At 36.6% G+C, this 26024-nt stretch overlaps 1 protein-coding gene across 6 annotated transcripts in view; it reads left to right on the top strand.

Annotated features, from left to right (window-relative positions):
• Nucleotides 1-26024, top strand: part of EXOC4 (exocyst complex component 4) — a 778194-nt gene that overhangs the window by 231712 nt on the left and 520458 nt on the right. The window contains exon 10 of one of the 6 annotated variants that reach the window (XM_037019542.2): nucleotides 8334-12424. The exons of the other annotated variants lie outside the window; for them this stretch is intronic. Within the exon in view, the coding sequence (XP_036875437.2) occupies nucleotides 8334-8611 (278 nt within the window). The 3' untranslated portion in view covers nucleotides 8612-12424. Of the gene's footprint in view, nucleotides 1-8333; nucleotides 12425-26024 lie in introns of those variants that run through there. 6 annotated transcript variants of the gene reach the window in all.

Raw genomic sequence — 26024 nt, 5'->3', positions numbered from 1 at the left:
TTGGTTATTAGGGTGATGTTGGCTTCATAGAATGAGTTTGGGAGTATTCCCTCCTCTTCTATTTTTTGGAAAACTTTAAGGAGAAAAGGTATTATGTCTTCCCTGTATGGCTGATAAAATTCCGAGGTAAATCCATTTGGCCCAGGGGTTTTGTTCTTTGGTAGTTTTTTGATTACCGCTTCAATTTTGTTGCTGGTAATTGGTCTGTTTAGATTTTCTGTTTCTTTCTGGGTCATTCTTGGAAGGTTGTATTTTTCTAGGAAGTTGTCCATTTCTCCTAGGCTTCCCAGCTTGTTAGCATATAGGTTTTCATAGTACTCTCTAATTATTCCTTGTATTTCTGTGGGGTCCGTCGTGATTTTTCCTTTCTCGTTTCTGATTCTGTTGATGTGTGTTGACTCTCTTTTTCTCTTAAAAAGTCTGGCTTCAGGCTTATCTATTTTGTTTATTTTCTCGAAGAACCAGCTCTTGGTTTCATTGATTTTTGCTATTGTTTTATTCTTCTCAATTTTATTTATTTCTTCTCTGATCTTTATTATGTCCCTCCTTCTGCTGACCTTAGGCCTCATTTGTTCTTCTTTTTCCAATTTCAATAATTGTGACATTAGACCATTCATTTGGGATTGTTCTTCCTTCTTTAAATATATATATATACTTTCCTCTTAAGACTGCTTTTGTGTTCTTGTCATATGTTTCCGTATATTGCTGGATCTCCATTTTAATTTGGTCATTGATCCATTGATTATTTAGAAGCATGTTGTTAAGCCTCCATGTGTTTGTGAGCCTTTTTGCTTTCGTTGTACAATTTATTTCTAGTTTTATGCCTTTGTAGTCTGCGTTGGTTGGTAGGATTTCAATCTTTTGGAATTTACCGAGGCTCTTTTTGTGGCCTAGTATGTGGTCTATTCTGGAGAATGTTCCATGTGCACTTGAGAAGAATGTGTATCCTGTTGCTTTTGGATGTAGAGTTCTGTAGATGTCTATTAGGTCCATCTGTTCTAGTGTGTTGTTCAGTGCCTCTGTGTCCTTACTTATTTTCTGTCTGGTGGATCTGTCCTTTGGAGTGAGTGGTGTGTTGAAGTCTCCCAAAATGAATGCATTGCATTCTATTTCCTACTTTAATTCTGTTAGTATTTGTTTCACATATGTTGGTGCTCCTGTATTGGGTGCATATGTATTTATAATGGTTATATCCTCTTGTTGGACTGAGCCCTTTATCATTATGTAATGTTCTTCTTTATCTTTTGTTACTTTCTTTATTTTGAAGTCTATTTTGTCTGATACTAGTATTGCAACACCTGCTTTTTTCTCTCTGTTGTTTGCATGAAATATCTTTTTCCATCCCTTGACTTTAAGTCTGTGCATGTCTTTGGGTTTGAGATGAGTCTCTTGTAAGCAGCATATGGATTGGTCTTTCTTTTTCATCCATTCTATTTCTCTGTGTCTTTTGATTGGTTCATTCAGTCCATTTACATTTAGGGTGATTATTGAAAGGTATGTACTTATTGCCATTTCAGGCTTTAAGTTTGTGGTTACCAAAGGTTCAAGGTTAGCTTCTTTACTATCTTACTGTCTAACTTAACTCAGTTATTGAGCTATTATAAACATGGTCTGATGATTCTTTATTTCTCTCCCTTCTTATTCCTCCTCCTCCATTCTTCATATGTTGGGTGTTTCATTCTGTGCTCTTTTTACAAGTGCTCCCATTTAGAGCAGTCCCTGTAAAATACCCTGCAGAGGTGGTTTGTGGGAGGCAAATTCCCTCAACTTTTGCTTGTCTGGGAATTGTTTAATCCCTCATTCATATTTAAATGATAATCGTGCTGGATACAGTAGTCTTGGTTCGAGGCCCTTCTGTTTCATTGCATTAAATATATCATGCCATTCTCTTCTGGCCTGTAAGGTTTCTGTTTAGAAGTCTGATGATAGCCTGATGGGTTTTCCTTTGTAGATGACCTTTTTTTTCTCTCTGGCTACCTTTAATACTCTGTCCTTGTCTTTGATCTTTGCCATTTTAATTATTATGTGTCTTGGTGTTGCCCTTCTTGGATCCCTTGTCATGGAGTTCTGTGTACCTCTGTGGTCTGAGAGGCCATTTCCTCCCCTAGTTTGGGGAAGTTTTCAGCAATTATTTCTTCAAAGACACTTTCTATCGCTTTTTCTCCCTCTTCTTGTTCTGGTACCCCTATAATGCAGATATTGTTCCGTTTCAATTGGTCACTCATTTATTCTCTTAATATTCTTTCACTCTTGGAGATCCTTTTTTCTCTGTCTGCATCAGCTTCTCTGTGTTCCTGTTCTCTGTTTTCTAGTTCATTAATGGTCTCTTGCATCTCATCCATTCTGTTTTGAAGTCCTTCCAGAGATTGTTTTATTTCTGTATTCTCCCTCCTTAGTTCTTGCATATTTCTGTGAAAGTCCAGTAGCATGGTTCTGACTTTTGTTTTGAATTTTTTTTCAGGAAGACTGGTTAAATGTATCTCCCCAGGTTCCTTCTCAGGGGAAGATGTCGAAACTGTCTGGGTTAGTCTTGTCTGGATCAAATTTTTTTGCCTTTTCATGTTGATAGGTACAGTGGTATGCTATTGACGTCTCTGTCAGCTGCGAGAGCCTAGACTTTTTCCACTAGCTCCTGGCCTTCCTTTACTGGGACAACTGCGACCCCTAGTGGCTTGTGTTGGGCAATTGCATGTAGACTGGGTCTCTGTATCTTGCCCAGCCAGTATGGAGGAAGCTCCCTTGCTGTGGGCGTGAGCAGCCTCAGGCTGGTGCTCCGCTATGGCAGGGCCCCGGAGGGGTAATGGACGGGGGGCTGTTTGGCTGTTTACCTCTGTGAGGGGTCTCGGAGCTGTTGCCCAGGGGGTTAGTGCACCCAGAGTTTCCTGGAATTTCCAGCTGCTGGACTGTAACCTGGTATGCTTCTGTCCACTTGCAGGGTCCCTGTCCCTTTAAGACTTTCAAAAAGCATTGCTCTTCTTTGTCCCAGAGGTGCTGGCTGCAGGACCTGCTCACAGGTCTTACTGTCCTGCTTCCCTAGTTTCCAGCACCCCACGTGTGCACTGTGTGTCTGCGCTCTGGTGCGGATGGCTGGGGCTGGGTGTTCAGCAGTCCTGCGCTCCCTCTCCCTCCCCGCTCCGACTCCTCTCCTCCTGCCGGGAGCTGGGGTGAGGGGCCTTGGGTCCCGCCGGGCTTCGGCTTGTATCTTACCCCTTTCACCAGGCGCTGGGTTCTCTCAGGTGTGGATGTAGTCTGGTTGTTGTCCTATATCTTCTGGTCTTTCTTTTAGGGATAGTTGGATTTGTTGTATTTTTAAAAATATATACGTTTTTGGGAGGAGAATCCCACTGTCCTAATCATGCTGCCATCTTGGCTCTGCCTCCTGGAAAAGATAATTTTTAAATATGAGGTAATCTTTTATAGTGGTTGACTTATGTGTGCTTATATGATTATCTCTCTCTTTGTAGATATGGGTGTTTATCAATAAGTATGTAGATGAAGATTTAATTATTATTGAAATTTCTCCTAGAAAAATTACATTGTTATTGAGTTCCTGAAACTATTCTTTAATCCCATTTTCCATTATAATACTTGATTTGATAAGGATATGATATTGTAGCAGAAATCACATAGGAACAGGGGAGCCTATTTTCTTTGGATCTTGATCGATCCAATTAGATATTTATGAGTATGGTGGTTGGTGCAGGCCAGTGAAATGAAAGGTTGAAACCTCAGCGTTCAAAGCAATGGACTGGGAGAGCTTCAGGTCAGGGATTGAAGTATATGAATTATCTGTGAGGGAGGTGGAAACTTTCGGGTTGTTGACCCTTTAAAGGAGTAATAAATGCAGAGAGAAGCTCAAGATGAAGCCTTGGTTGAACAAGGCTTCACTCCTCACAACACTTGAGGGGTGTTTTGAATGAGTTAGGGAGAGAGCAGACAAATGAACAACTGAGGTTTATAAGTGTCATAATATTCCACCAACAGCTTTTTACAAAACTCACCTAGATGAGGTCTTACTGTTGTAGTAGCCATAACCAAATATTTGCTTTTGCTTTTAGTGCCTTTCTGTCAGTTTTTATAACTATGCCTTTGTCTATGAGCCCAGTACATCCAAACGATGTGTTTGTTTCAGTGTTTAATAGTCTGCTTTTGACCACAGGTCCTGAGTTAGAATAGTATGACTTCTGCAAACTGTCGTGATAATGGTCAGTGAAAACAATCTTTGGCTAACTAATGACATCTCATCTTTAATGGAAACATCTTGTTCTGATGACATGACATCTGATCTGTGAAAAATTTTTTAATACAACACCAAGAATTTTCTCTCCATCTCTTCCATGAACTTTCTTTGGGGCTGTGGATAAAATTGTAACATTTCCAGACTGTTTCGCCTGGCTTTTGTACATCTGCATTTCAATAGGTACTCAAGGGTGGAGAGAAGTATGGCTTTAGTGCATTGGCATCATTCCTCAGGGGGTGGAGAGAAGTTCATCTCCTTATCAATGTGTAATTACCTGGGTAAAGGAGAGCTCATCTGTACCTGAGAGGTGAGGGGAGGGCCAGTTTTGCTTCTGCTGGAGCATGAAAGAGAAGGGCCTGGACTGCAATTTGTGAGCAATAAATGGATTTTAAACTTTATTTCTCCGTTTGACTGATTTTGGTTTTCAGAGGTATTTTGCCCCGGGATTTCCTCTCCCCAGACTTATAGGGGCCCAGGTAATTTACTAGGCCTCCCAAGTTCCTGAGAGGACCTTAAACTCCTTCTGATTCTTCTAAGAATTTAGTATTATTACAAATCATATTAGTGTTTTCAGATTTCTTTCTAATTGCTTGATAGTATAATAAGAAAAGCTTGTTGTTCTATAGTTGGATTCACTTAAATAATGTAAAAAATGTTATAAACGATTAGTAGCTTGGATAACTTATCACGTTTCCTCTCTGGAAGTCTGAGATTGCTGTGAATTTGTGATTGTGTTCTACTTAATTGCTATTAACCGCTGCTGAAGTCTCTCACTTATTCACTGTGTACTCATTGCCCATAAGCAGCATTTAGTTAAGGATGGATGAATAATCCCTTCTTTGTGTGTTCAGTGGATGGATAAATACTTTGACGTGGTCTTCCTCAACTAGAGTTTCTTTAAAATGGGATACATGCTGAAGAAATTATTTCAAAAATACTTTTTTCCACACCAGATGACTTATTTGGTAGTTGTATTATATTTGGCAATTGTACGACAGATTATGTCTTAAAATATATAAATGGAATAGGAAGATACATTTCTTAATATTCATGTATGATTGGTTTAAGTTAAAAGTAAAACTAATGGTAGTTGTCTAGTAATTTGCATGTACTCAGGTATATGACTGAAACTTGGATGGATTTCAGTGATTAAACCTCTCTAATGATAAATCTCTCAAAAACAATGTATTCTTGTATGGGGCTAAGAAACCATCTTCTGAGTTAATATAGTGCATTTGTTTTAAAATTGTGTCTGTTGTCTACAACAGTGAGAGGCCTGAAAATGTTTAAGAAATTGACCAATTAAGATTTCTAGTCCTCCCTTGAAAGCTTTGACCAGCGGGCCTCAAGTTTTTTGTTTTTTGTTTTTTTTCTTATATGTTGGGATTCAGTGTAAGATTTTTTCCAAGTGTTTCTCTGTATACTTCTGCGTTTTTTTATTCTTATACATGAAATTGCTGTTCATATTTTGTGTAATTTGTAAAAAGTTAAGTAAAATCTTTCAACCTCAGCCCTGTTCCCCTGCCCAGAGTATTATTCATTGTTAAGGGTTTTAGTGTGCGTCCTTCTAGTTCCTTTCCTGTGCATGTAGATGTGTATTATGTGATTTGACATATTTCCAGATTTTGCTCTTTCAAAAATGTTACAGTGAGTAGTTTTATGAGTATTTCTGACCACTCCTTTAAAAGAGGCATCTAGAAGAGGAATTCTTTTGTAGAAGGTTAAGCCTGTTCAAAATTTGAATATGGAAATTTGAATTTGAATAGACTACCAAATTATATTCTAAGGTTTTTTACCAGTTCACACTCCATCCAGTAGTCTATGAAAGAATCCATTTCTTTACATCCTTGACATCATTTCATATCAATTTTTTAAAAAAACTTGGTTGGCATTTAGACCTGATTACTATCCAGGTTTAGCATTTTTTCTACATTTACTTGACATATGTGGTTTTTTTTCCCTATATTCTTAAGAACCTAAAACTATTTCATCCTTAACCCCTTTTTAAAGGGTTGATTGCCTGTTTTTGCTTCTCTTTAATGATTTTTTGGTATTCTTTATATATTCCAGATGTAAATGCATTATAAATACTTTTTTTTCCCTCCCTGGTCTGACACTTAGATAAGATTTAATTTGGGGGGAAAAGATTTATTTTCTAAAAATAATTTTGAAGCCACTAACCTAGTAATATTTTTGATGGAATTATTTCTTTCAGATGGAAGGAAAATTGAATCTTTAAAAAGATTCTTAAGTAGATACTGAAGTTTTCCTTGAGTAATCTCTTCAAGAGTTTTTGAAGTCCTTACAAATTTTGTTTCTTAACTTAAAAAAAATTAAATAAGGAATAATTATCATTCTCACTTAGTCTGAATAGCTATCCAGCTCAATTAGCCATCTAAAAATTTTCCTATCAACATAAAAGTTCAAGATTTTATTGTCTTTTAATTAATGTTTCAGATCTTTAGTTACTAAGTAGCAACTTGACTCCAGTTTTTCTTCTTAGAATTATTCAGCTCTATGTCCCTTCTGGATGGATTGTGAGTGGGCATCATCTGTGCTTTTTAGAAAGAGGAACAGATGTTTAAAAACTTGCTGTGGGTTGTACCACAGCAGAACCAGTTATTAGAATCTCAGTGTATTGAGATATGCTGTCAAGGTAAAAAAGACACTGCTGTGCAAATAGTGCTTGATATTTTATCTAGCAATACAACGCCCAACATACGGTATTTACTGTGGAAAGTATGAGAATCAGTTCTGCGTTCTGTTCCTCGAGACCTCCATGAAGAATTACCACCTGGCTGGTGCCTGTAACAGCATGGCTGGGAGAATTCTAGCATGACTGGTTGACTTTTTTTTTTCCCTATCAGGGCAGCTACTGGTGAGGTATAAAGTATAAACTAGAATTTAAATAAAAATAAATACCTCCAAAAATAGAAAATCAACAGATACACAATTATTTTTATCCATGGCCACAAAGGTACCTAATTGAATGTGTAGTGACATTTCTTACCTGTCCTTGAAATCTTAATGTCTTTTTTTAGTAAAAGAAGTGAAATATGGAGTATATCCTGAGACAGTGTTTTCCAGCTTTAGAGCATATCAGAATACCTGGAGGGTTCATTAAGACACAGATGGCTGAACCCCATTTCCTGAGATTCTGATTCAGTAGGTCTCGGGTAAGGTCTGAGAATTTGCATTTCCAACATGTTCTTAGGTAATGCTGGTGCAGCTGGTCCAGGGAACACACTTCGGGAATCACTACTCAAACCCTTGTAATAAAATGAAGACTGGGAGTGCTAGTCAGGATAGCCTGGTTGTTTCTGACCAGCCATTTTTATTGCTTCCTTTATACAATAGCACTTAGAAATTATCTCCCTGCAGAACATCAAACCTAAGAGAATTATGTTTGTGCATTAAGAGACCATCAACTTTACACCTTTTCCCCTGAGCCTAGAGCAATTTGAAAAGAGACATTCCCATCAAATGACATAAAACCTGTAGTTATAGTAACAAATTAACAATTACCAGGCTCTATAGTTGGGTGTTTGTACAAGTCTCCTTCATTTGGGTTTTATGCATCAATCACAGAACTGGAGATGGGAGAATGTTTAGGAAAAGGATGTAACACTAGTTTCCCACTTCTGTTATTCCAATAGGGATTTCAGACTAATTTTGAGTTGAAAACAAGTAGTCAGTTTAGATACTTAAAGGCATACCACATTCTTGAAAAGAATAAAATATTGAACGCTGTACATTAGTGTTCTCTGAGTTTTTATTCTAGACTTTGTTTTTGGCCTTGAGTAGTTTAAAAGGAAACTGCTGGTTGCTGAGTCACTGTCCATTTACCTGCCTACTCCTTTTTTTCTACTCCTGATTGTATTCTAGATAGTAATGTTCCCAGTTTAAAAGAAAAAACACATTTCTAATGTGTTTTGCAGTTAGGAGTCCAATGAAATATAATATAACCTGAGGTAGACCTGAGGTAGTTGGTTAGAACTTCTGAGAAAACTCCATAAAAGGCTCGACTCATCTGCCGGATACCCTCTCACCACTCTTTCTCTCTCTGCTTGGAATTTGAATGTGATGGCTGCAGTGTCACCAGCCATCCTGCACTGCGAGGTCGTCTTGAGATTGGAAGCCAAGCACCAATGTTGGCAGAGCAGGAAGGAGTCTCAGTCCCCGATGAACACAGCGTTCCGGTCCTGGGCCGTGTACTTTCAGGGTGGAGAGAGAAAGAAGTCTCTATCTCGTTCAAATGATTTGTCCATCGTTATTTGCAAGCAAATCTTGCTTTTAATATTGAATATAGCATCTGCTCCCTTTTTAAAGAAGGTTGTATCTCGAGAACCGATGAGATGTTTTACCTGTTGACCTTGTAAGTTCATTATAAATTATTCCACACGTCTGACTGGATCCCCATCACCTTTCTTTCTTTTTCTTTGCTTCTCATGTAATAGCATATTTTGGAGTCTGGTACACCTGTTTTATTTTCAACAACTTTGAGGCATAATTAAAATTCACCCATTTTAAGGGTACAATTCAGTTATTTATTTATTTCCTTATTTAATTTTAGTGACTTTACTGAGTTCTACAACTATTATTGCAAAGTAGTTTTAGAACATGTTTGTCCTCTCCATTTATTTGGGCCCATTCAGAGTAATTCCTGCCCCAGCCTCAGATGTTTACTAATGTACTTTCTGTCTCTGTAGATCTGCCTTTTGGGATATTTCATATAAATAAAATCCTACGGTTATACGGTCTTTTGTGTCTGGCTTCCACATTTACAGAAAGGAAACATCTTTGCCTTGTGCTGGTTTCTGGGTGGCTTCTTTTACTTTGCATAGTTTTTTTGAGTTTTATTCATGTCTAGCATGTATCAGTAGTTCATCTTTGTTGATGGATAGCATTCTGTTATATGGACATACCACAATTTGTTCATTCCTTTATCAGTTGATGGACTTTGAGTTGCTACCATGTTTTGGCTATTCTGAATAATGCTCTTAAGAACATTCCTCTGCAAGATTCTAACACACCTGCCTTTGAACCTTAGCTTCTCCACTTAATAGTCTGGGACCTCAGTTAAGTTGCCAAATTGCTTATCTCTAAAAGATATGAGTCCCTTATCTCTAAAAGATGATACACAGTCGCTGTGAGGATTTAATGAAATGCTCTTAAGTTCATTTATTAAGAAATCTAAACACTGGAGGCTCACCAGCAATAGAAGCATACATCAAAACCAAATCAGACCATCACAGTGGTTTTCAGTACTGCACTGTGGGTGGTGATAATGGGCCCACAAGGCTGCAAGTGACTGATGAGTGTTATCATGATAGCTTGTTCAGTTCGTGATGGACAGAGTGGTACCGAGCGCAGCAGAAGCTGTGGGGATTGTATTAGGATGCTCCTGGTAATGCATAAGTTGTGACGCTTCGGGTGTTCACGTGATTTGGCAGGTAAAAATCATCTGATAGTTGTAAATCGTAATGTGCAAATACCTATTTTAATTAGGAAGACAGAGTTGAAGATAAAGTATATGAAACTTTTGGCCTTATGCTTGATGTTATTTTAATCTTTAAAAGTTTTAGCCATTTTCTAGAAAAAAGCTTTCTAAGATTTCTACTTATCTTGAACACAGTATTTTAAACATAACTTTATTGGTAATGTCTAGTCATTGTGATGAAACCCAAACAGTTTACTGCACTAAGATTTTGGTCTGTTTGTCCTTGATTCAAATCATCCAGTTTCCTGTCTTTTCCTGTTCATAGGCCCGCTTTTAATTTAATTTTCATATGTTTATTGTCTTTCTTTGTTGTGAGGCATTGTCTTCTTAGCTACTTTTTTCTAGTAATCTTTTTCATCCTTTCCTTTAGACATAGAAATTGAATATAAGAATGTGTTGCTCTGTGTAAACTAAATAGACCTGGGTGAGTAGTAACGCTTATGAAATTATGTTTCATAACATCTATCTTTTCCCCTGAGAGGCCTTTTTCATTTACTTCCAATTCTTGATTGTTATCTAGGTTCATAAAATTTCTGGGTATATGTGATCTGTATCTGCTCTCCAAATTGCTAGACAATAATTGGGCAAAGGACAAAATTAGTTGTTCCATTGAGTTGTATTTTTCTAGCACATCTATGGCTGGCTCAGGACCCACATGCTTGTGATTTATATATGTAATGTGATACCAAAAATTTACTGAGTGTTATGTTCAGACATTGTTCTGAGTGATATACATGCAATAATGATAGTGATAATATTTTTGTTACTATTTTGTAATTTAATCAATGTAGTTCTAATATTCAACTCATTGGAACATTCTCTATTTACAAACAGTAGAAATTCCTCCAGGTAATTTCTGATAAATACACTTCTGGTCTGGAATGAATGTTCTAGAAAATTTGACAGAAGTGTTTTTCTATAGCATGAGAGAACCCTTTCAGTACCTTAATTATTGATGATGGCCTATCTAGCCTAGATTTAAAAGAGTGTCCATGGAGGCAGCAAGAAGCACCAAAGTTCTTAAAAGGAGAATAATAAAACTATAGAAATGTATAATAAATAATAGGTTAACATTCTTGAGTTGATCAGAAAGAAACAAAACTCTTAGGACTTACATTTAGGGGTACTTGGAGCCAGGCAGTGTAATGAGAAAAATCTGGGTCCTGCAGGAGAATATGGGTTATTTTTGATCTGTTACTTTATGTCTGTTATACTATAGCAAACTATATTTTCTGCATATAAGGAAATTTTTCTCTGATGCATTGGACTAGTGATATTGTGAATATTTTGTTGCCACCACCAGTTTATTCTTGATTATTCATGAGAGGTTCAGATTGTTAATCCAGGCATTAAACTTTAGTTCTTAAAGAACAGAATTTTAGAGCATGTTGTTGCTTTAGTACACATCCCTACAAGATAGTTGACTTTGATTACTAGCTGCTCATTTTTTGTGATATGACTTTATACTGTTACTGGTTTTGATTATTATACAGTGAGAGGGAAAAAGAACTGGAATAATATTTTTTTGCAACCAGTTAATATTGAAGCATGTTGCTGTATATTGCAGGAACTTAAGAACATACTTTCTTGAGATGGGCTATAAATCTTTATGTCCTATGACCATGTAAGTCACTCCATCAGTAGTACAGGGCACTGATTTTGTATTTTCCAATGGCATTTATTTGTCATCAATTCAGATTTTTACAGTAGCAAAAATAGATGTTCCAAGATAGCTAGTGTCTAAGGATCTTATCAATAGCATGCCTTCTTGCAATTTATATTCATTATCCAGATAATGAAAACATACCACTGAAGAGCCTTATTGTCAGTAACTCTGGTTTCATCATCTGAATAGGAAATTTGTCTTTGATGTTAATTGACACATTTCATCAATACATCTTAGAATTGAATCATTGCTCAGTGGCAGCATTTAAAAAATAATGGAAGATTTTGATGCATCCCTATTGAAATTACAGTCTCTAATGTGGGTCTTATGCCATTCTCAGCAACTGTACAAACACTGAAAGGTTAGGGGAGCTTTTTCATTTGTTTGTTTTGTTCTTTTTGCCCTTAAAAAATTTTATTTTAAAAATACAGCTTCATTGGCATATAATTCACATAACCATACAATTCACCCCATTAACAATTCAGTGATTTTTAGGATAATAAGAGTTGTACAACCATCACCACAATCAATTTTAGAACATTTTCATCCTTCCCCAGAGAAGTCCTGTATCTCTTACTACTGACTCCCCATTTCCCCTCATCCCCTCTAGTCATGGGCAGCCACTAATCAACTTTCTTTCTCTATAGATTTTCCTTTTATGGACATTCATATAAATGGAATCATATACTATGTGATGAAAATTTATGACTGGCATTTTTCACTTGTCATTGTGTTTTCAATGTTCATCCATATTTTAATACACATCAATCCTTCATTCCTGAACAGTATTCCATTGTATGGGTATTTTATTTATATATTCATCTGTTGATGGACATTAGGTTCTTTCCACTTTTTGACTACTGTGAATAATGCTGTTATGAATATTCTTGTGTAAGAGTTTGTGTGTACATGTTTCGTTGTGCTTAGGTTTATACCTAGAAGTAGAAAGGTTGGTTGTTATAGTAACCCTATCTTTACTGACAAACTACCTGCTCTTTTTTTTTTTATAGAATTTAAACCACTGACAGTAGAAAACATGCATTTAAGATATGTTTCCTTTAGGTTATTGTCTTCAAAGTGAGTTGTTTATCTTTTTTCCTTCTAACATGTGAGCCTGTCCATTTATGATGTGGGTCAGTCATTACCTACCGTGTACATGTATATCCACCTAACTCCATTCTTTCAACTCCAAATGCATATGTCTAGTTACATATCCTCATGAACCAAGGAATATGAGATATAATCATAGATAATTTGATATTGGACAAGAGAGACTAAATGAGTAGGTCTTCATAGAGTTTTAGGAGTTCAATCCATTTAAATGACAGCATTGTGGAGATGGATCGTGGTGATGTTTGCACAGCAGTATGACTGTATTTCATGCCACTCAAGTGTGCACTCTAAAATGGTTAAATGGCAAGTTTTATGTGTTTTACACAATAAAAGTATATTCACTGCAGCTATGAAATATTGGTAACTACTCAAATGCTTTAACAACAAAGAAACTGTAGGTGAGTGAACATTTTATTAAATTTTAGAAAGTATTAGGGATTAGCTTAAATGTTGGAGAGTATTTAATAAGAAGAAATACTTGTGTTATAAATGAAAATGATATGTTAGTACCTCAAACTTGTAAATAAAATATATAAAAACAGGTGTGTGTTATTTTTCAAACCATGAGAAAAGTTCAAAAAAAACTCAGAAGGAAAAAATGCCTAGCCAAGAGGATCAATATTGAATTTCTTCATAGGAAATAATTTGACAGAAGTTGACTACAACCTAATTGGCCTTCAAATGAGAGCTGTAAACAGTTCAGAGAAGTTGGGCATTTCTAGGAAGTCAGGTCTGCCAGCCACTGCCATTAGGAAGCAGTTTTCACATGAAGTTTCTCTTTGTAAACCAGACCACTAGACCAATGGGAATGAATTGACATTTCAATTTCCTTAAGAACTTAGTGTGTGTGTGATAATTTAGTGTGGAATGAATATAGTCAATGATGGCGCTAGAACACTTTTGACAAAAACCTAATTCATATCATATTTTCTGACAACATTACAGATGATTAAAAGGGTAAATGTAACAAATCAAAACAAAAAATTAGGATGTAAAAGTAAATATTAATGTGTGGATGTACACAGATATTGCTTAAAAAAAACTACTAAAGGAAAGGATATTTCAATTTTGCTATGTGAAAAGGTAAAAACTTTTTATAATCTAAATGTGTAAAATTGAAGGCCAAAAAGTAAACTCAAAATGGATCAAAGATCTGAATGTAAGTCATGAAACCATAAAATTCTTAGAGGAAAACATAGGCAAAAATCTCTTGAATATAAGCATGAGTAACTTTTTCCTGAATGCATCTCCTTGGGCAAGGGAAACAAAGTAAAAAATGAACAAATGGGACTACACCACACTAAAAAGCCTCTGTGCAACAAAGGCCACAGTCAACAGAACAAAAAGGCATCCTACAGTATGGGAGAATATATTTGTAAATGACATATCTGACAAGGGGTTAGCATCTAAAATATATAAAGAGTTCACATGCCTCAACACCAAAAAGCAAATAACCCAATTAAAAAATGGGCTGGGGATATGGACAAACACTTCTCCAAAGAAGAAATTCAGATGGCCAACAGGCACATGAAAAGATGCTCCACATCACTAATTATCAGGGAAAAGCAAATTAAAACCACAATGAGACATCACATCACACTAGTTAGGATGGCCAACATAGAAAAGACTAGGAACAACAAATGCTGGCAAGAATGCAGAGAGAGGGGAACCCTCCTACACTGCTGGTGGGAATGTAAACTAGTTCAACCATTGTGGAAAGCAGTATAGAGGTTCCTCAAAAAACTAAAAATAGAAATACCATTTGACCCAGGAATTTCACTCCTAGGAATTTACCCAAAGAAAACAAGTCCTCAGATTCAAAAAGACATATGCACCCCTATGCTTATTGCAGTGCTGTTTACAATAGCCAAAATATGGAAGCAACCTAAATGTCCATCTGTAGATGAATGGATAAAGAAGAGGTGGTACATATACACAATGGAATACTATTCAGCCATAAGAAAGAAACAAATCCTACCATTTGCAACAACATGGATGGAGCTAGAGGGTGTTATGCTCAGTGAAATAAGTCAGGCAGAGAAAGACAAGTACCAAATGATTTCCCTCATTTGTGGAGTATAACAACGAAGTAAAGTTGAAGGAACAAAACAGCAGCAGACACACAGACTCCAAGAAGGGACTACTGGTTACCAAAGGGGAGGGGAAGGGGAGGATGAGTGCAGAGGGAGGGGGAAGGGGATTGTGGGGTATCATGATTGGTGCACATGGTGTGTGTGGGATCACGGGGCAGACAGTGTAGCTCAGAGAAGACAAATAGGGACTCTGTGACATCTTACTAAACTGATTGACAGTGACTACAATTGGGTATGGGGGGTACTCAATAAGGGTGAATGTAATGACCACATTGTTTTTGTTGTGAAACCTTCATAAGAGTGTATATCAATGATACCTTAATTAAAAAGAAAATTGAAAACCATAAGCAGAATTAATAATACCGAACAAATCGGCAGAAAGGCTGACATTCTTAGCAGAGACAAGCCCCCTTTTGGACGCACCATGAGACCTGGGCCTATCACTTCATAAACTTACCACATTGTTATTTGCTGTTCTTTTTTTACCTGTCTCACACTCAGTGGGGCTACCTTATTTATTTTGGTATATTTAGGGACAAGCACAAAATCTAGCCCATAGAAGGAACTCAGTAATGTCTGAGTGTGAATTGGATTTCAGAGCCCTTTTCTGGGGAGGGGGTGAAACACCGACAAATGCATGTCGATTGATGACTCTGATTTGAGTAACAAGGAGCAAAGTGCTCAGTTAAATTATCTGAGAAATGTAGCATCAGTCAAGATTTTTGGTGCCAAATATTTTAAAAGATGAAGTGTATGTTCCAATAAAAATTGAATGGCTACTAGAGTCACATTATAAATGCAAATAAGATAAAATATTAGTTTTCTGTTGTCCTTCCTAATTCTTCTCCTTTCACCTCCTGAAGTTCTGCCTCCACTCTTCCTGTCTTACTTCACCTCTCTCCTCCTTTCTTTATCTTTACCCTCTGCCCGTTTGCCTCTCTCCTTCTCTTTTCCTTCCCACAGCAAGAGAGTGTTTCATTTATGCCTTCCCTCAGTTAGCTATAAAAATCAACTGAGTATGTGTTTCAGATAGCTCCAGTATGATGAAGAATGCCTCAAAATGCAGCATCTGTTGGTGATAGTATATAAAATAAATAAAAGACTGTTAGGTGGAATGTTGACCCTTCAGGGCTCTTAGGTGCACATCATATGATCTGGATGGTAACCTGAGCCCATCTAATATTGGCCAATAGAATGACAGTGTTTATACATTTACACAGTGACATTTATATGAACTAGGCTTTATCTTTTATTACATTGAATGTACGTGCTGTTGTTATTTTACAAATGCAAATGCTCCTTTAATTAATTATGTTATTTAATTAATAATGTTATTCTTCTAGAGCTGTTTATGCTATGGGAAATACCAGGTGAAAATTTGAAATCCTTAACAATTGGGTGGTTTTTATTTTACCTAATTTCAAATAATGGTTATAATTAAGATTTTATGTTTATAAATCACTCTGCCCTATATAGCATGTGAGAAAAGTTTTTTTCTCTTATAATTTTCTCACTGAAGATAGTTGTCATTTCTATTTAAAAATGCTTTCTTAAACACTAAATGTTCCTTGTTTATTTCTGTAGTTTTTGAAATTTGCATTTCCCCCAATGCATTTCAACAGTAATGGGAAAAATGAAAGATAATCTAGAATAACACCACCTAGAGCAAAATTGACTGTGTTTGTTATTAGTGATGTATTCCAGTTCTGTGTCACATGTATTTGCAACTTTAACAATATTATGATAATGGTGCAGATTCAGCTTTTCTTAAAAAAATGGATTTAAGTAGTTTATCTCATGACTCTTATTCATTAGATCAAAATTAGCCAAGGTATTTTATCAAAACTAGTATTTGTCCTCTTCAGCCATTTTAGTGAATTTCAAGAAGTGAAACTGGATTTTAATATCAACTTTCAGTAATGTGCTAAAGCTTGATTTTTAAAATAATCAAGCTAGCAACAGCTCTTCCAAAACAAACATATGAACCTGCCCCCAGACTGCAGGTGTGGGCTGCTATCATTTTTTCTCAGTTTTGTGCTGTTAATGTGTTTTGAGTCTCTCTAAGGTGCATAATATGTATGATTTGTTTGAGTTTCCACCATAACTTAGTAGTGATTTTTCTCCATTATGGGCTTTACACGTAATGAATTTCAGGAGATATATAGCAACCGCTTCTTCTGCTTGTAGATAGACAGTAATATGATGGAGTGATCAAATACAAATGCTCCTTTAATTTATTTTCCCAAGACGTTTATCCATGTTTTATTTATAAGGCATTTGAAGTCATCCATTTTTGTATGGAACTCTTCCTCTTCTGAATAACAAATAATATATTATCATATATACTGCACTGGAGGAGGGAGTGATGAAAACCAGACTCGAAAATAAAAGTTTAATAATTTGGGCTCATCGGGCACAATTATAGCAACACTTTTTTGTTTTCAGCTGAATCATTACTGTATGAACAAATTTTTTAAAAACTGGGATGGCATATAGCACAGAGTAGTACAGAAAATTCTTTGTTGAGAGAGGGAAAAGATGTTTCTTTTCACCCGCAGAGCATTTTAAATGCAAAAACCTGTCTCAGAAATTTCCTTTCTTGAGATCCTTGCATGCACATGATTCATTTTATGGGGAACTAGAATGAATGAAGAGCCTGTCTGCCCAAGGATCTGTGGTACGGCCATCCGAACGCCCTGGTCAGCTCTTCAGAAGCTGTCTGATGTGAAGGGATCCACAGCATCTCATTTCTGACCCAAGTCAAGTTACCTGCTTGTGTTTCACTGTCCACTTTGTGTTCACTTTTGCCCGATGCCATGAAGAAATGTATCTAAAGCTGCATCATAGCGATAATTGTTATTGACTCAGTTAAAGTTCTCGCTAATAGCTATAATATGGCACAACTTCTTGTGTACTGATTGCTTGAGACTACCCACTTCTAGGTTAGTTAAGAAAAAAAGGTCATGCCAGAAAGAGAAGTTTAAAGTTAAGAATTTCTTAGCATAAATGGTAGATGACTAGTTAGCTGGTGTAGACCTCTGTTCAGTTACATATTAAATTCAATAATCATTTAAATATAGTAATGATTAGTAGCTCCCTTTATATAAGTTTGGGTAGATCCATATAATGTTGAGGTCATAGTTCACTTTCATGGTTTTCCAAAATATGGTCCCAGACTACTCAAATCTTATGTAAGAGACCTTTTAATAGCTCTGAGCAGGCACATTGAAAGTATGTGACTTACAAACTACCATTCAGAAGTATCCTTATGCACAGTGCTTGAACCATCAAGACATACGTGATTTTTATAAAGATGTTGGTTTGAGATTGTCTAATCTCCTGTCTAGAATTTCATAGTTATCCTGTTGTCTGTGTATTTTAAATCCTTTCTATACAGACAAAGAGCTTTTCACCTACTCTGTCTTGTAAGTGTGACATTAGTCATTTGAATTGCCCACCACAGGCTATGTGCTAGTTACTGCTTTCATAGTATAAGGGCTGTGGTTCTTGGACTGCCTCAGTGTCCCTTCAGTGGTACCTTAGGCTTAATTTGGCCGGCAGAAAACTTGGCTCCTGAACATGTTTGCTGAGTCATCCCGGTTCACCTTTGCCTTTCCCAGAACTGCCGCTGCTGTTAGGTTAGTATTTCCAAGGTCAAACTGATTGCTGAACTTTTTCCTATTGAGACCAAATAAGCTATATCAACATTTTAAAGGTTTTATTTTAGTTTCCAAGTGAGAATAATAACCTGGTGATGCTTACAAACGAGTTTATGGATTTCAGAAGAGAACAATGTGCATATTTTTTTCTGAAAAGTTCTTAATGATGGGGTTTATGCTGGAATTTCTGTGACTGCTTGGGAGTATTTCCTCTTCCCCATACCACTTCCTTCTTTCTAAAGTAGTGTTCTTAACCTTTTTGAATCATGCAACTTCTCAAAATAATGTAGTTAAATGCAGTAAAAAGTGCATAGGGAGTACAAAAAGAACCAGCTATGTTGAAATACAGGTTGTAATAAATAACAAGATCTAGTGACAAGTCTAATAATACAACATTTTTCTAGGCAATTATGAGCGTAAGTATAAATTTGAGGTACTTGCAGCAATTTTAATACATGTTTATTATATACAGTTACAAGGCATGTTAATACTCTTGTAGTTGTTGCCTGTAATCATAATTAAAGGAAATAACTCAATTTCAGTTAGCAGTTAGTAAAACAAAGATATGTTTCCACCCCCCCACCTCCCCATCCAGGGTCATGCAGTCCTTGAATTCTAACCATGGATTGTGGATTAAGAGGTCCATTTCTAAAGAGATTTCTGCTTGTTTAATCAATTTTTTCCTGAGCTACTATTCTAGAATGAAAAGGGCTGTTATTTCCCTTTTGGGCTGACTTCCTAGAACATTAGCAGATGATTCCTGTAATGCTGCTAAGCCTTCAGCATCTTCAGCTGCTTCTGCCAGAAGAGATGTGTATTTGGTGCATTATTTTCCTTTCCCCAATAATTGGCCCCTTTTTCACTTGAGAGACCAATATGATATTGTTACCCATGCTGTAGAGAAATTCTTATTTCTTTGGGATATTGTAGACCAAGGCATAAATCAGTTTGACAGAAATACCCAATCCTTTTCTTTGCAATTTGCTGAAATAAGTTAATCCCATTTATAAATGTTGACTACTACTCTGTTTTCCATGTTGATGTTAGGTTAGGAATTTGTTTGTGACAAAATCTATAATTTGAAATGAACCAGCTATTCACTGGACTAAAAAGAAAGACCAGATTGATTTGTGGAAAATTAAAGAAAAAATACATGATCTAAGATTCTATGAAAGTTTTTCCATTGATCCTACATTCTGTTTTTCAAGAGAGAAGTTTACTAGTTTCCTGCAGCAAACAAATGTATGATGACTACCTAGTTTAGCAGATTGATTCACAAAGGCATTTCCCTTCTCTGGGTACATTAGTACCAACAGTGAGTATATAACTAATTTTACTATAGAGACTCAATGGGAAATAGATTTAGATGACAATAGAAAAGGGAGCAAGGTTGCAGGGACTAACCACAATGCCACACTCATTTATTGGATTTTTCTTGCATCAAGCTCAGATTGATTTGAAATAAATAATACATATTTAAGTCATGCAATGGTTGGGCCTTTTATGTTGGTTAATTAAGGGCTCGAGCATATGAATTGAGACCTTTACCTAATTTCTCTGAACCTAAGATCTTCCTATGATGTATCTGTTGTATTACCTGAGCTATATACAAAAAGGAATGAGAAGATTGAGGCAGTATGGAGGAATGTAGTTTGGGAAGGCTGGAAAGCCGCTGTAAAATAAAGAGAACAAATTGAGCTCAAAGCCCTAGGCAGAATAAATTTCAAATTACATAGAAGAGAAAAGCTGTATATAAGTAAAACAAAAGTTTTAGTTCATTTTGTGATGTGTGAAAAATGTGAATTGTAGCCAATTAAGAAAAATGGCAGTAGTTGAAAGTGTCCTATTCAGTAGGCCACTGTAGGGAGCCCTACAGAATGGTCATCATAATTCCCAAATGAAATGCAACACTGTTCTAAAGCATTCAAAATTCTTCACTGTTTTTAGCAAACACCAGGGGGTGGTGGGAGCGTATATACTGTTCATTTTCACTTCCTCTTTTTCTCATGGTCACACATGCTCAGACCTCATTTGTCTCGGAATCACCTGGCTGGCTCAGTGAAACACAGAGTGTTGGGTATCCCCAGATTACTGATTCGTTATTAGGTCAGGAGAGGAACCCAATAATTTGCATTTCTAACAAGTTAGGTACCACACGTTTAGAACTATGTTATCTGCTTGTTTCCCAGCCGAGTAATGACTTGGTCATCTTTTGCTTAATGTGTGTGCATGACTGGTAGAGCAGTGTGTCTCCGAAGAAGCGGTCTGGTAGAGAGCTCTGAGCCTTGATCTCAGGGACATTCAAAGTCCGAGATTGGAGATCAGACCCATTAGGAAATGTCTCCTTAGAGTCTTAGCAAATATGGAGGTTCTTTGTGGAGATGTTAATGTCAACTGGCTGTGAAAATTCTGATTGTTACAAATATATCTAAATCAGTGCATCACCAGTTACTATAATTCTGAGTTTGGCCTTAGTAATGCCCTGAATAGGTATTGTATAAATCTGCAGCTATGCATTATGTTTTTTTCTGGTAGCTGATTATTATATTATCTTTAGGTGGTTGTCACCATCACTTGGTTTATGCAAACCTAAATAGGAGGAAATAGGGCCTCACATTCTCTTCTTTGGTCATTTTATTTATTGGCTTATTCCAATTCTGGGTGACTACTTAATATTTTAAATAAGCCAGGACTCATGAAAATTCTTGGACTTTGAGAGGATGTATGGCTACTCTGTAATAATATGTAATTATTTATAAACCTAAAACTCCTCTAAAAAATAGTCAATTAAAAAATAGTGCTCAGAACCAACACATTAGAACAAAAGGAGAAGGGATTAGAAAATTGTATCTTAGTTTGACAGTTTCTGGAGAAGAAAGATCCCAGATATGCAAGGTGTTTCCTTAATTTTTTTAATCCCTGTTCATTTTATACATCCAAACGCCAACAGATGTATGATTTAGCATTTGCCCTGCACCTCTGGCTCTGGAGACTGTGGAGTTTTTGTGTATGGATTCTCTGTCACAATGAACTCTGTCATTGTTCTGAACAGCTGGGAACAGAGTATAGCTTATTAAGACAGGAGATGTTATCCAAGCCTCCCCTGGCATCCCAAAGAGTAGTGAATATGTTTTGCTTCCCCAGATCTAAAGTATCCATTTCGTTACCACCTAGTGTTCTTTTATTGAAAAACTCTATTGGCCCCATTGACTCTTTGAATGATGTGCATGGTTTATACCAGCTGTTCCCTTGTCTCCCTCTTCTTTGCCTTTTTATTCTGTTTATGGTGTATGGTGTGCCCTTCATTTCAAAATGTAAAACCCCAAAGTAATTAGTATATAACACTTGTTTATGTAACTAGAAGAATATTCAGGATAGATTTCCACAAATAAATCCCTACCTTTCAGACATCCCTGTTCCCTTAGGGGTAAAAAGCAACTTCCTGGGGGACAGGGGGACAAAATGGGGGAGGGTTGTGATTTAAATTCATTGTGTTTATCAGGGGAGGGAGGCTACATTTGAGTCCTTATTCTGTGCCATGTGTTTCACTCATTATTTCATTTGATTGTGGTAATATCTGAGGTATGAGTATTATCATCCTGTTTAGTAAATGGACCACTGAGCATCAGAAGGCTTGAATAGCTCAGTAAATTGTGGAACAGGGATTCAAACCTGTGCCTTTCCGACTCTAATCTCTTTCTATTACTATGCTACTTTTTGGTGAATTATATGTAAATTCAAATGTTCATGATCATTTTTCATGTGGCATCATTGTCTGCTTATGAGGTGTGATTATTCAGGACAAGAAGACAACTAGAGAAATCATGTTAAAAATACTCTCTTATCTGGAGATAAAGGTGCATATGTAGGTCATTTTTCTATTTGGAGAATTATTTGTTCTTGGCAGATGAATAAGCACGGATGATCAGGGATCACAACCTGGAGCTTCCTTTGTAGTTGGAGAGAGAAACAACCTCTGCACTAACATTTATTGGGAGTTTATAGTATGCCAGCTACGTAAATGTATTATTGCATTTAAGACTCTAGGAAGTGTAGGAATAGATGTGGAAAATGAGATCCAGAGCAGTTAAGTCATATGCCCAAGGTCACATTGCGTGCAAGTGTATAGTCAGAGAAGAGCTGCCGTTAGACTCCAGAGCTCCCGCTCTCCGTCTGTGCTGTGCTGCCAAGGAACTGCAGCTTAGAACATGGGAGTGGTGTGATACTGCATCCTAGAAAAGAGGTAGATTATTTGAAGACCTAGACATTTTCTTTTTCTATCAGCCAAACAAAAATATTAAGAAATTGGAGGTACATTTATCCTTCCTTAAATACTAATCTGCTAAAAAAATAAGTTAAAATACATGTAAATTTACTTTGTATACTTAGGATTAATCCAAGAAAGTTGATTATATGATTTCTAAGTCACTCTAGTAGGGTATAAGTGGAAAGAGCTGGGTGTTTAAAGAATAAAAAATAGTTAAAAGCAGTGACAGAAAAAAGCTAGAGGTTTTGCACATGAATGGCTTTGTCAAAGGTAAAAGGAGATGAAGAATGGGAATCTGATTTGCTTTCCATACCAAGGCATCTGTGAAGAAGGAAGAAACGTTGTCAGGTGCTTTGTCATATTAACTGGATAGCCTTGAGCATGCAGGAGGGACTTACTCTAATATGAGACATCTCTGCTATCATGGCAAGATTAGGCAGGCAGGGTATAGTTGAGACCATAATCATTAAACGTTGGGTGGAGTACTCAACACCTCTTAGTATGCATATACATGCAAATACCTTAAAATACGTATTTTCTGCAGCATAGCAAAACTATAAGGAAAGGACAAAATAAAATTGCTCGTGAGGAAAAGATGTTAAAATTGTACAACACCCGTTATTCGTATCCTTTAAGGTACATGTTATTATCATTATAAAGGCTATCTTTCTGTTATTTTGGTAATTGTAAATATACTCATTTGAGGTTTTCTAGGGTAACTCTTGGAATAGATTCTGCCATCTGTGGAGTCTAACCATCCATGTTGGCGAGTACCCATGCTTATTTAATTAGCTTTAATATAAAAGTATTTCATATTTAGCTTTCTCGATTTATATTATAGTCTACTTGACTTCTAACTACAGGTTCATTAACTGAATTTCTATTCTTCTCTTAAATTTTGACAAGTAGGTGAAACTTGGTGGGGAGACAAAGGGATATCATAATACAACCCCGAGAGACTTGGTGCCATCAGGGCTTGTGGCACTGCCACTTCTGAGACCCAGGGAAGGCTTGGGAGCAGGTCTGTCAACCTCAGTAAGAAAAGAGATTAAGAAAAAAATGTTTTATGTGAAAAATATGTAGTTCTTGGGATATAAATCCTTGGAGTTGCAGCTGAGAGTCGAGTTGCACTGCTTCTTTGCAGTCAACCTGACTTACAACAGTGTGATGGTTTTTTATTTTTAAAAAATAGCCACCACTTCCTATTGAATCATTTTTAGAAATTAGTTTTGGAAAGTAGAAGCCTGGTAAACTTACACAAGGACCCTGTATTATTATGAATTTTGGGGAAATTCAGTTCTAGTTCTTTCCAACTTGTGAACTTTTTCTTTCTCCATCAATCTGAACTTGGCTTAGTAACTGCATTCACTAGTATATGCCACATCACAAATTAGTAGTTTATAAAAATCAAAGGAGGAATGAGTTCAGAATGAGGTTTAGGATGAATTGCTTCAGTGAAAACCCTCTTAGGAAATGATTATCAACTGCATTCTCCCACTGTACATAGGAGCAACATAACCACCCTGACCAAGAGGTGGTTCTTAGGTAATTTATTTTCCTGAGTGCTTTTCATACATGGTGTATGGTAGTAAGTCAATGCCAGGAAACAGTGCAGTGCTAAAAGATAACATCGACCTACAAGAAAGCCTGCTTTTGATGACCTTTCCTTCTGGAAGGGAAGAGAACTTTAGTGTGTCTGAGTCATAAATGGCCACATCTGTTCTTGAATTTGGAAAAATGTTTGATTTTGAACCTTAGCAGGAAGAATTATTCCAATATAAATTTGTTTGATATCTATAATTGACTTATTTAGAAGCCATAAGGTAATTCAGATAATTTCAGAAAATTTACTTTTGAGAAGAATTCTAATAAGGGATAATTTAGGCCATTAAGTGTGAGAAAAGGCTATTTACTAAAAAGGGAGTAATGTTACTATAGATGGTTAGAGTTTAAAATGAGAGATTCTCTGTGTAAATAGTCTATTCTCTGAGATTTCAGGGTAAAAATCATATGCATGAAGTATGACCCAGAAAGAGCCCTGTCAATGATTGCCACTGGGACTATAGTAATTGAAGATTTGCCTGTGTTGATTGACTTTCAGTATCTGATTACAGAAGCTCTGAGCTGTGTATCTTATTCTTTGATCTCCTTTGTTACCTTTTTTCAGAAATGCCTGTAAAGTATGTCTGGTGTATCTGTAGACATTGGATTCCTAGAATGCCACTTAGCCATTTCTGTTCAGTGCTTACCAACAGAATATTTCAATTGGCAGCGATATTAACATTATACAAATTAAAATTTGCTAAAATTCTGAGACCCATGTTATTGGCATATAATATACTTATTTATTCTTGTTAGAACCTCACATATATGGATGTTTGTGTTAAAATATGTCCTGTTCTTGAGCGCTGGAATGAGGGCCTATGCCCGGACATGGTAGCTTGTGGATGCCAGCCAGTCCTTCTAGAATGACTCATTGGTGCCGGTTATGTTTTGAGTCTATCTTGGGAATTAAATTCAGTACTATCAACATGAGAATCTTGTCATTTTATTTAGAATTTAACAGTGACAGAATGTATTAGTGAACTTTTATTTAAAAATAAAAAGACATCAGTATCCCATCCTATTCTGTTCCAGCTCTGAGGGTTGCCTGTACGGTGTGGATTATTGATGGTCAGCTTTTGGTGTTACAAGCTATGGTAGTTGCCACAGCTGACTATGTCATCTCTGTGCAGATTTTCTGTTTTTTTTTCTAAACTGTGTACTGCTGCTAGAAGCATTGATGGATAGATTGAGAAGGCTATGTTGGAAAACAGACTTATGCTACCCCTTTCTTCAGTTTTGCTGGGAACACATTTTAACTCTTATAAAACCCAGACCCACGATTCTTCTGTTTCTTCCTGGGTCATTCTACTGCTGGGGCCTCAGTGACAGGGGAGTAAGTGAGGTAAGGAAGGTGAGGTCATTGCCCTGAAGGCTGTGGGTAAGGCTCAGTTGAAGTCTTTGAGAACTAGAAACATGAGATGTTCACATGGCATTTGAGAACACTTTTCATAAATTAGTGTAGATCAGAGAATTTTTTTTTTTAGCTCTGATAAGCCCTTAGGTTGTGTTTTCAGTAAGCCCTGTGTTTTTCCTAATCAAACCATACATACCCTCTACCTTCTGACATTTTGCTTTGCTCAGCACTTCGGACCTGAGTATTCATGTTTGTACTGCCATTTTTGATTTACTCTAGGATTTGCGTAATGACTGCCTACATTTTAAACGATGTCACATTGCAGTGTATTTGTCCAAGTTTATGTATAATCAGTAAACACATGTTTTTGGTGTTTTCTGTTTCAGAGATGTGTGTTTGGCTGTAGTTGTTTCCAAAGCACCTACATTTTTGTCCTGGGTTGAAGAACCTTGGCTGATTTTAATCAGCCCTGAGCTGTCATTTCTGTTCATCACTGTCACATTAGCATCATTCCTGTTCATCAATGT

The sequence above is a fragment of the Manis javanica genome, chromosome 6 (assembly GCF_040802235.1).
Source record: "Manis javanica isolate MJ-LG chromosome 6, MJ_LKY, whole genome shotgun sequence".
In the NCBI taxonomy this organism is placed as follows: domain Eukaryota; kingdom Metazoa; phylum Chordata; class Mammalia; order Pholidota; family Manidae; genus Manis; species Manis javanica.
This window is presented reverse-complemented; position numbering and strand designations above follow the sequence as displayed.